Raw genomic sequence first — 12151 nt, 5'->3', positions numbered from 1 at the left:
GCCACACCACCATGCTGTCCGGTCTGTCATCTCTGGGATGAAATAAAGAGAGCTCCTAGCAATCAGTATCTTTTCAAGCCATTAAATATCACCTGTCATTTTCCCCAATAACCTCCAGAGGACTAGATTCCCCCCTCCTCTTCTCATTCAGGTCACTCCTATTTCCTCCTACCCTCCCTTCATCACTGCCTGAGCTTCTCAGACTCCCATCTGTCCAGACAGAACTCTCCTTCCAGCCAAAATGGAAAATGAAGTCTTCTTATCCTATGTTTTCTACAGCACCCTCCTCATCCTGAAGATGTATATCCTGGCTATCATAACAGGGCAGATCCGGCTGCGCAAAAAAGTAAGACTAACTTTTTTCATACTTTTTATTCCACTTTTCCCTATCACTATGGAGTCACAGTCAATGGTTTATGCAGATGTAAAACTTTTTCTCCTGTGAGAAGGGGTTAAACAGAAAAGTATGGAATTCTATAAACCGCTGGGGGGGTCACTTGCAGAGGTCTCAAGTTAAACATTTGGGATACACATGCTAAAAAAAATAAGGCATGCCAAACATCTAAAAAAGGTATTTACAGTAGTAAATAGAGGATACTTAGCAAACAGCGACTGCAGGTTTTACACCGCAGCAGTGCTGGGATGATCGGTTTCCTTTAGGTTTTTGCAGTTCTTGGTTGTTGAAGGCTAAAGATTGAGGTGTAGGGGGGCTTCTATGAGGACTTTAGAGGGGATTTAACTCTTCAGGAAACAGCTGCTTCAAATAAATCTCTGGTAGCCAGACTGTGGTTATTGTGTATCTGCATGTGGCATACTGGTACTCTCACTGTGTAATACAGGCAATATACCCCGTGATTATATATAATATAAGCGTAACACAATTTTTCTTCAGGGCAAGCTGGGGTTTGTTGTTCAGCTACATCAGGAATACGGGTTGCCAATTCCTGCCTCAGTGCTTTGGAATTTGCAAACCTGGGAAATGTAAAATGAATAAATGAAATCGTCAGTTTTGTCTGGAATAGAGACACGAACAGATTGCTGCACAATAAACATACTGACAACTGACATGCAGATTGCTGCGCAATAAACATACTGACAACTGACACGCAGATTGCTGCACAATAAACATATTGACAACTGGCACCGATTGCTGCACAATAAGCATACTGACAACTGACATGCAGATTGCTGCGCAATAAACATACTGACAACTGACACACAGATTTCTGCACAATAAACATACTGACAACTGCCACCGATTGCTGCACAATAAGCATACTGACAACTGACACGCAGATTGCTGCACAATAAACATGCTGACAACTGACACGCATATTGATGCGTATTAAACATACTGGCAACTGACACGCAGATTGCTGTGCAATAAACATACTGACGACTGACACGCAGATAGCTGCGCAATAAACATACTGACAACTGGCACCGATTGCTGCACAATAAACATACTGACAACTGACATGCATATTGATGCGTAATAAACATACTGGCAACTGACACGCAGATTGCTGCACAATAAACATACTGACAACTGACACGCAGATTGCTGTGCAATAAACATACTGACAACTGACACGCAGATTGCTGCGCAATAAACATACTGACAACTGACACGCAGGTTGCTGCGCAATAAACATACTGACAACTGACACGCAGATTGCTGCACAATAAACATGCTGACAACTGACACGCAGATAGCTGCACAATAAACATACTGACAACTGACACGCAGATTGCTGCACAATAAACATACTGACAACTGACACGCAGATTGCTGCACAATAAACATACTGACAACTGACACGCAGATTGCTGCGCAATAAACATACTGACAACTGACACGCAGATTGCTGCGCAATAAACATACTGACACGCAGATTGCTGCGCAATAAACATACTGACAACTGACGCGCAGATTGCTGCACAATAAACATACTGACAACTGACACGCAGATAGCTGCACAATAAACATACTGACAAGTGGCACGCAGATTGCTGTGCAATAAACATACTGACAAGTGACACACAGATTGCTGTGCAATAAACATACTGACAAGTGACACACAGATTGCTGTGCAATAAACATACTGACAAGTGACACGCAGATTGCTGCGCAATAAACATACTGACAAGTGACACGCAGATTGCTGTGCAATAAACATACTGACAAGTGACACGCAGATTGCTGTGCAATAAACATACTGACAACTGACACGCAGATTGCTGCACAATAAACATACTGACAAGTGACACGCAGATTGCTGTGCAATAAACATACTGACAAGTGACACGCAGATTGCTGCACAGTAAACATACTGACAAGTGACACGCAGATTGCTGTGCAATAAACATACTGACAAGCGACACGCAGATTGCTGTGCAATAAACATACTGACAACTGACACGCAGATTGCTGCACAATAAACATACTGACAAGTGACACGCAGATTGCTGTGCAATAAACATACTGACAAGCGACACACAGATTGCTGCACAATAAACATACTGACAAGTGAGACGCAGATTGCTGCGCAATAAACATACTAGCAAGTGACACGCAGATTGCTGAGCAATAAACATACTGACAAGCGACACGCAGATTGCTGTGCAATAAACATACTGACAACTGACACGCATATTGATGCGTATTAAACATACTGGCAACTGACACGCAGATTGCTGTGCAATAAACATACTGACGACTGACACGCAGATAGCTGCGCAATAAACATACTGACAACTGGCACCGATTGCTGCACAATAAACATACTGACATGCATATTGATGCGTAATAAACATACTGGCAACTGACACGCAGATTGCTGCACAATAAACATACTGACAACTGACACGCAGATTGCTGCGCAATAAACATACTGACAACTGGCACGCAGATTGCTGCGCAATAAACATACTGACAACTGACACGCAGATTGCTGCGCAATAAACATGCTGACAACTGACACGCAGATTGCTGCGCAATAAACATACTGACAACTGACACACAGATTGCTGCGCAATAAACATGCTGACAACTGACACGCAGATTGCTGCGCAATAAACATGCTGAAAAGTGACACACAGATTGCTGTGCAATAAACATACTGACAACTGACACACAGGTTGCTGCACAATAAACATGCTGACAACTGACACGCAGATTGCTGCGCAATAAACATGCTGACAACTGACACGCAGATTGCTGCGCAATAAACATACTGACAACTGTGCTTATTTTGGGGAGACAGTTGCAATTTTTAAACTAAATGCCTAATGGTGGCCATACATGGTACAATTTTTTCATACAATCTTACCATTTCTTTGTAGTATAAGGGAAAATTAGGTGAATATACTGAAAGCATAATTTAGGCAGTTCCCTTATATTACATAGAAATGGTAAGAGTGTATGAAAAAATTGTACCATGTATGGCCACCATTAGAGCTAGTTTTCAGTTGTGTTGTAGAATAATTCTGCATGTCAACTCACTGCCCATACCATTCTATCATTGTCATTGTCATGTTGGAAGGTGAGCTGTTTTCTCATTGACAACATTCCAGCAGATGTCAGCAAGTTTCCCTTTGAGATTCAGATCATATTATACCCCATCAATTTATTCCTACTATCCAAATGCACAAGTCCCTGTTGCAGAGAAACACTCTCACAACTGAGACACGCCCCACAACAGGATGAAGCCAACGCCATGCTATACTTTAGACATGGTATTTCTTTGGATGGCGAGCTGTATTGGTTCTTCTTTGGATGGCGAGCTGTATTGGTTCTTCTTTGGATGGCGAGCTGTATTGACTTTCTGCCAGAGAAACTGCTTTGGTATTGAGCAGGGGTGAACATCTGAGAGCGAGATTCAGTTTCGCTTGCCGTGAAACCGTATCAGTGTGTCAGAGGTGGCGTGCTGCAGCAGAGATGGTTAACTTACCTGTATTGCCACCTCTTGCCGATGCGCTACATGCTACTCTCCATCTTCCCAACACTGAAGGCAGAAGTGTCCATAAGATGGAAAGAAGCATGCATCATTTTTACTTCCCGAACCACTAAAAAAAAAAAAAAAAAAAAATCACTATTACTGCTGAAATCTCTTTACAAAATGCTAGCAAAATTGGGTCCAGGGCCTTAGGCCCCATACACACATCAGACCATAGTCTTTTGAAAATGAAAGATCACAGACCAATCTTACCACCCTTCATGTAGTATGAGAGCCATACTCTACACAGTCTTTTCTATGGAGCTGAACTCCACATCAGAAAAAAATCTTTGCAAGATGCTGCACACACAGATGCTGTACAGACACAAAAGATCAGTATCTGCAAAAGATCTGTTCCAGCCAAAAATCCATTCCTGCAAATTGCAATGATAGTCTATGAGATCTGCAGATCATCATACACACATGATTTAACTGACATTCATCTGCAGATCAGATCCACCAGGATGGATTTTCAGATCTGCAGATGATTGCTTGATCTGCAGATGAATGTCAGTTAAATCATGTGTGTATGATGATCTGCAGATCTCATAGACTATCATTGCAATTTGCAGGAATGGATTTTTGGCTGGAACAGATCTTTTGCAGATACTGATCTTTTGTGTCTGTACAGCATCTGTGTGTGCAGCATCTTGCAAAGATTTTTTTCTGATGTGGAGTTCAGCTCCATAGAAAAGACTGTGTAGAGTATGGCTCTCATACTACATGAAGGGTGGTAAGATTGGTCTGTGATCTTTCATTTTCCAAAGACTATAGTCTGATGTGTGTATGAGCCTTTAGTCTTAGCCCCTGAACAAACATACAGTTCAGGTGTTTCTGACTAAAGTCTGACTGCATTAGCCACATGCTTGTTTCAGGTGTGTGATTCAGGCACTCCTGCAGCCAAATAGATCAGAAAAAACTCTGAACAAAAAAACAGACAATCTGTTTTGTTTAAGGCCTCTTTCACATCAGGATGTTGCATTTTAGAGGACGTTAAGGTCGCATAACGTGCCCCTAACGCAAAGCTAGAGTTGGGCCGAACGGTTCGCCTGCGAACGGTTCCATGCGAACTTCAGTGGTTCGCGTTCGCGTCCCGCAGGCGAACCTTTGCGGAAGTTCGGTTCGCCCCATAATGCACATGGAGGGTCAACTTTGACCCTCTACATCACAGTCAGCAGGCCCAGTGTAGCCAATTAGGCTACACTAGCCCCTGGAGCCCCACCCCCCCTTATATAAGGCAGGCAGCGGCAGCCATTACGGTCACTCGTGTGCTGCCTGCGTTAGTGAGAGTAGGGCGAGCTGCTGCAGACTGTCTCTCAGGGAAAGATTAGTTAGGCTTAACTTGTTCCTGTCTGGCTGCATACCTGTTCTGTGAACCCACCACTGCATACCTGTGCTGTGAACCCACCACTGCATACCTGTGCTGTGAACCCACCACTGCATACCTGTTCTGTGAACCCACCACTGCATACCTGTTCAGTGAACCCACCACTGCATACCTGTTCAGTGAACCCACCACTGCATACCTGTTCAGTGAACCCACCACTGCATACCTGTTCAGTGAACCCACCACTGCATACCTGTTCAGTGAACCCACCACTGCATACCTGTTCAGTGAACCCGCCACTGCATACCTGTTCAGTGAACCCACCACTGCATACCTGTTCAGTGAACCCACCACTGCATATCTGTGCTGTGAACCCACCACTGCATACCTGTGCTGTGAACCCACCACTGCATACCTGTTCAGTGAACCCACCACTGCATACCTGTTCTGTGAACCCACCACTGCATACCTGTTCTGTGAACCCACCACTGCATACCTGTTCTGTGAACCCGCCACTGCATACCTGTTGTGTTCAGTGAACCCGCCACTGCATACCTGTGCTGTGAACCCACCACTGCATACCTGTGCTGTGAACTCACCACTGCATACCTGTTCAGTGAACCCACCACTGCATACCTGTGCTGTGAACCCACCACTGCATACCTGTTCTGTGAACCCACCACTGCATACCTGTTCTGTAAACCCGCCACTGCATACCTGTTGTGTTCAGTGAACCCGCCACTGCATACCTGTTGTGTTCAGTGAACCCGCCACTGCATACCTGTTCTGTTCAGTGGACCCGCCACTGTATACCTGTTTAGTGACCCCGCCACTGCATACCTGTTGTGTTCAGTGAACCTGCCACTGCATACCTGTTCTGTGAACCCGCCACTGTATACCTGTTCTGTTCAGTGAACCTGCCACTGCATACCTGTTCTGTTCAGTGGACCCGCCACTGTATACCTGTTCAGTGAACCCACCACTGCATACCTGTGCTGTGAACCCACCACTGCATACCTGTTCTGTGAACCCGCCACTGCATACCTGTTGTGTTCAGTGAACCCGCCACTGTATACCTGTACTGTTTAGTGAACCCGCCACTGCATGCCTGTTGTGTTCAGTGAACCCGCCACTGTATACCTGTTCAGTGAACCCGCCACTGCATACCTGTTGTGTTCAGTGAACCCGCCACTGTATACCTGTACTGTTTAGTGAACCCGCCACTGCATACCTGTTGTGTTCAGTGAACCCGCCACTGCATACCTGTTCTGTTCAGTGGACCCGCCACTGTATACCTGTTTAGTGAACCCGCCACTGCATACCTGTTGTGTTCAGTGAACCCGCCACTGCATACCTGTTCTGTTCAGTGGACCCGCCACTGTATACCTGTTTAGTGAACCCGCCACTGCATACCTGTTGTGTTCAGTGAACCCGCCACTGCATACCTGTTCTGTTCAGTGGACCCGCCACTGTATACCTGTTTAGTGAACCCACCACTGCATACCTGTTGTGTTCAGTGAACCTGCCACTGCATACCTGTTCTGTGAACCCGCCACTGTATACCTGTTCTGTTCAGTGAACCCACCGCATCAGTGCGCATACCTGTGCAGTTAAGTGAACCCACCTACCTCGGTGAGTGCACGCAGTGTGATATACCACTCCGTGCATACCCGATATGGACAAAACAGGTAGAGGAAGAGGTAGTGCCAGAGCCAGAGGAAGGCCACCCGGCAGGTCTGCGCGAGGTCGTGTAAATGTAATTTCGTGTGGACCTGGCCCACAGTACAGTGCTCGGAAGAAGGCACGTCCCATCACGTCCCAAGATTGTCAGGACGTGGTTGAGTATTTAGCGACACAGAACACCTCATCTTGCTCAGCCACCAGCGCTACTACTAGCACCACTTCCGCTGCATTTGACACTTCGCAAGAATTATTTAGTGGTGAAATCACTGATGCACAGCCATTGTTGTTACAGCCAGATGAATTTTCACCAGCTCATATGTCTGCGTTACGCGGCAACACTATGGATGTAACGTGTAAGGAGGATGAAGGACCTACTGATGGTGCATGTTTGGATTTTTCTGAGTCAAGCGAAGCTGGGCAGGATGACTACGATGATGACGATGATAGGGATCCTCTGTATGTTCCCAATAGAGGAGATGAAGAGGGGGACAGTTCAGAGGGGGAGTCAGAGAGTAGTAGGAGGAGAGAAGTTGCTGAAAGAAGCTGGGGCAGCTCTTCGTCAGAAACAGCTGGTGGCAGAGTCCGGCACCATGTATCGCCACCTATGTACAGCCAGCCAACTTGCCCTTCAGCATCAGCTGCTGAGGTCCCCATAGTGCCCACATCCCAGGGTGGCTCAGCGGTGTGGAAATTTTTTAATGTGTGTGCCTCAGATCGGACCAAAGCCATCTGTTTGCTCTGCCAACAAAAATTGAGCCGTGGAAAGGCCAACACTCACGTAGGGACAAGTGCCTTACGAAGGCACCTGGAGAAAAGGCACAAACAGCAATGGGATGGCCACCTGAGCAAAAGCAGCAGCAGCACACAAAAGCAAAGCCACCCTCCTTCTCCTCTTCCTCCTCCATCAGGTGCATTATCTGCTTCTGCCGCTTTCTCCCTTCCACCTTCACAGGCACCCTCCTCCACTCCGCCTCTGCCCTTGAGCGGTTCCTGCTCCTCTGCCCACAGCAGCAGTCAGGTGTCCGTGAATTAAATGTTTGAGCGGAAGAAGCCAATTTCGGCCAGTCACCCCCTTGCCCGGCGTCTGACAGCTGGCGTGGCGGAACTGTTAGCTCGGCAGCTGTTACCATACCGGCTGGTGGACTCTGAGGCCTTCCGTAAATTTGTGGCCATCGGAACACCGCAGTGGAAGATGCCAGGCCGCACTTATTTTTCGAGAAAGGCCATACCCCAACTGCACCGTGAAGTTGAGAGGCAAGTGGTGTCATCTCTTGCGAAGAGCGTTGGGTCAAGGGTACACCTGACCACGGATGCCTGGTCTGCCAAGCACGGGCAGGGCCGCTACATTACGTACACAGCCCATTGGGTGAACCTGGTGGTGAACGATGGCAAGCAGGGCGCAGCGGACCAAATTGTGACACCTCCACGGCTTGCAGGCAGGCCTCCTGCCACCTCCTCTCCTCCTGCTACATGCTCTTCGCTGTCCTCCTCCTCCTTGGCTGAGTGGCAGTTCTCCTCTCCAGCTACACAGCCCCAGCTCCGCAGGGCCTATGCTGCATGCCAGGTAAGACGGTGTCACGCCATCTTAGACATGTCTTGTCTCAAAGCGGAGAGTCACACTGGAGCAGCTCTCCTGGCTGCTCTTAAGAAACAGGTGGAAGAGTGGCTGACCCCGCACCACCTGGAGATAGGCAACGTGGTGTGCGACAACGGCAGCAATCTGCTTGCCGCTTTGCATATGGGGAAGCTGACACACATACCCTGCATGGCACATGTCATGAATCTAGTGGTTCAAAGATTTGTGGCAAAGTACCCTGGCTTAGCGAATGTCCTGAAGCAGGCCAGGAAGTTCTGTGGGCATTTGAGGCGGTCTTACACAGCCATGGCACGCTTCGCGGAAATTCAGTGCAAAAACAACATGCCGGTGAGACGCCTCATTTGCGATAGCCCGACTCGCTGGAACTCGACCCTGCTCATGTTCTCCCGCCTGCTAGAACAGAAGAAAGCCGTGACCCACTACCTCTACAACTACAGTAGAATGAAACAGTCTGGGAAGATGGGGATGTTCTGGCCCGACAACTGGACACTGATGAAAAATGCATGCAGGCTCATGCGGCCGTTTGAGGAGGTGACCAACCTGGTGAGCCGCAGTGAGGGCACCATCAGCGACTTCATTCCCTACGCTTACTTCTTGGAGCGTGCTGTGCGTAGAGTGGCGGATGAAGCTGTGAATGAGCGTGACCAGGAACCGTTACGGCAGGAACAGGCATGGGACCAATTTTCATCAGACCCAGCTGTTTCCTCAACACCTGCGGCAGCACAGACGGGGGAGGAGGAGGAAGAAGAGAAGTCGTGTGCAGAAGACGAGTCAGACTCAGAGGATGATGAGCAAGGTGTTTCTTTGGGGGAGGAGGAGGAGGAGGAGGGGACAGCGGCAGGAGAACAACCGCAGCAGGCGTCACAAGGGGCTTGTGCTGCTCAACCTTCCCGTGGTATTGTTCGCGGCTGGGGGGAGCAGGTTGACTTACCTGACGTCACTGAGGAAGAGCAAGAGGAGATGGAGGGTACTGGATCCGACTTTGTGCAGATGTCGTCTTTTATGCTGTCCTGCCTGTTGAGGGACCCCCGTATAAAAAACCTCAAGGGGAATGAGCTGTACTGGGTGGCCACACTACTAGACCCTCGGTACAGGCACAAAGTGGCGGACCTGTTACCAACTCACCGGAAGGTGGAAAGGATGCAGCACATGCAGAACCAGCTGTCAACTATGCTTTACAATGCCTTTAAGGGTGATGTGACAGCACAACGCCAGCAAGGTACCACTGTCACTAATCCTCCTCCCGTGTCCACGCAGTCAAAGACAGGACGCTCCAGCGATCTCATGGTGATGTCGGACATGCGGACGTTCTTTAGTCCAACGCCTCGCCGTAGCCCTTCCGGATCCACCCTCCACCAACGCCTGGAACGGCAGGTAGCCGACTACCTGGCCTTAAGTGTGGATGTAGACACTGCTGTGAACAGCGATGAGGAACCCTTGAACTACTGGGTGCGCAGGCTTGACCTGTGGCCAGAGCTGTCCCAATTTGCCATCCAACTTCTCTCCTGCCCTGCCGCAAGCGTCCTGTCAGAAAGGACCTTCAGCGCAGCTGGAGGCATTGTCACAGAGAAGAGAAGTCGCCTAAGTCACAAAAGTGTTAAGTACCTCACCTTTATCAAAATGAATGAGGCATGGATCCCGGAGGGCTGCTGCCCGCCCCAAGACTAAGTCAGTCCCCGCACACACAGCATCTCTGCCTGCACGCCGTGTGACTGGCTGCCTGGCCTGCCCCAAAAAGACTAAGTCGCTCCCAGTCCCTCCACACAGCATGTCTGCCTGCAGGCCGCTTGACTACCTTCTCCGCCACCACCAACAGGGTCCGGGACTCCAGGCGGATTGCTGAATTTTTTTAGGCCGCTGCTAGCAGCGGCCGCTGTAATAATTTTTCTGGTGCGTGTACATGACTGCCTAATTTTTCTGGCTGCACTGCGGGCAGCTGCAACAACAAAAGAAAAGGCATGTACATGCGCCCATTCCCCTTCGTGATCATTACCTTGCCGTGGTGAAGGGGCTTGCGTATCACAATGAAGCAATGACCGGCGCCTAGATGAGTGTCTCGGGGGGCACACAAAAGATAATAAGGTCGTTGCTTCATTGTGGTCAGACCAAATTTGATCAGCTGGACAGTCACTGTTCTGTCATTCAGCTACATCAGCCAGGCGACCATATGGGCTGTAAAGCCACCAAAACCTGCACTCTCACCATGGTGCGCACCAGTCCAGCACGGCCGTCACTACACAAACAGCTGTTTGCGGTGTGTTACACGGTGAGTTTGGTGTGTCAGTGTGAAGCAGTACCTTAATTACACTACCTGATTGATGTATACACATGCAAGATGTTTGAAAGCACTTTAGGCCTGTCATTTAGCATTCAATGTGATTTCTGCCCTTAAAACGCTGCTTTGCGTCAAATCCAGATTTTTCCCGAGGACTTTTGGCATGTATCCCACTCCGCCATGCCCCCCTCCAGGTGTTAGACCCCTTGAAACATCTTTTCCATCACTTTTGTGGCCAGCATAATTATTTTTTTTTTTTCAAAGTTCGCATCCCCATTGAAGTCTATTGCGGTTCGCGAACTTTAACGCGAACCGAACCTTCCGCGGAAGTTCGCGAACCAGGTTCGCGAACCTAAAATCGGAGGTTCGGCCCAACTCTACGCAAAGCCTGGTGGTGTTGAAGGAGGACGCCAGATTGAGCAGCGTTATGCGGCTCTTGGTGCGCCTTTTTTGTTCTATAGTCTGCGGAGACCACGTGATAGGAACACTCCGCATCACGTAGTAGATAAGCGGCCGTTCCAGGAAGTAAACACTGCAGTGCAGTGAATATTAATTAGCCATGTAGCTATGCACAATAGCGGACTCTCCCCTCCTCCTCTCCTGCACTCAAAAAACGAAAAACCAACATTACTGAGCATGTGCAAACAGTCTAACGCAGCTAAAACCGCATATAACGCACAGCATGCTGCACTTTCATTGAACGTGCAGCATTACACTGTAACGCAACGTGGGCACTGTGAACAGCCCATTGATTTTTCATTGCTGTGAGTTGGGCTGCATTACAGGCTGCTCTAACGTGCGCCTGTAACGTCTCACTGTGAAAGCAGCCTAAATGTTGGGGTTTTTCATAAGCTGTAAGCCGTAATCGTCAACATTATAACAAATAAAAGCTTGAAATATCTCGCTTTGCATGTAATGAGTCTATTTCATATATTAGTTTTACCTTTTTAGGGTTGAATTACTGAAATAAATGGACTTTTGCACGATATTCTAATTTTTCGGGTTTCACCTGTAAATATGGCAGCCCCCAAACCCTTCTCAGTTCAGATTTACTTAAAAATCAGTAATGTCATTGAGAAAAATGTCAGTATTCAGACATCCCGGGCAGTATGGGATGGAGAGATCACTGGCGCAGCACATATTCAGGATGTTCTTACGTAAATGCATAAACAGGAAAATCCTGAACAGCTTCAGTTTAATGGCTTTTGGAGAGCCATTGACTGCTCGGAATCCCCTGCCTGTTTCTTTCACATGGCTGGAGGATCATGATG

General features: G+C 48.1%; 1 protein-coding gene across 1 annotated transcript in view; it reads left to right on the top strand.

Moving 5' to 3' along the window:
• The first annotated feature begins 222 nt into the window (after positions 1 to 222).
• Positions 223 to 12151, top strand: part of PTGES (prostaglandin E synthase) — a 123165-nt gene continuing 111236 nt past the window's right edge. Inside the window, exon 1 of the mRNA XM_068249803.1 lies at positions 223 to 346. Within this exon, the coding sequence (XP_068105904.1) occupies positions 242 to 346 (105 nt within the window). The 5' untranslated portion in view covers positions 223 to 241. The remainder of the gene's footprint in view (positions 347 to 12151) is intronic.

The sequence above is a fragment of the Hyperolius riggenbachi genome, chromosome 8 (assembly GCF_040937935.1).
Source record: "Hyperolius riggenbachi isolate aHypRig1 chromosome 8, aHypRig1.pri, whole genome shotgun sequence".
NCBI classification, from domain to species: Eukaryota; Metazoa; Chordata; class Amphibia; order Anura; family Hyperoliidae; genus Hyperolius; species Hyperolius riggenbachi.
The sequence above is the reverse complement of the archived record's forward strand: the minus strand, read 5'-3'. Positions and strand labels throughout refer to the sequence as shown.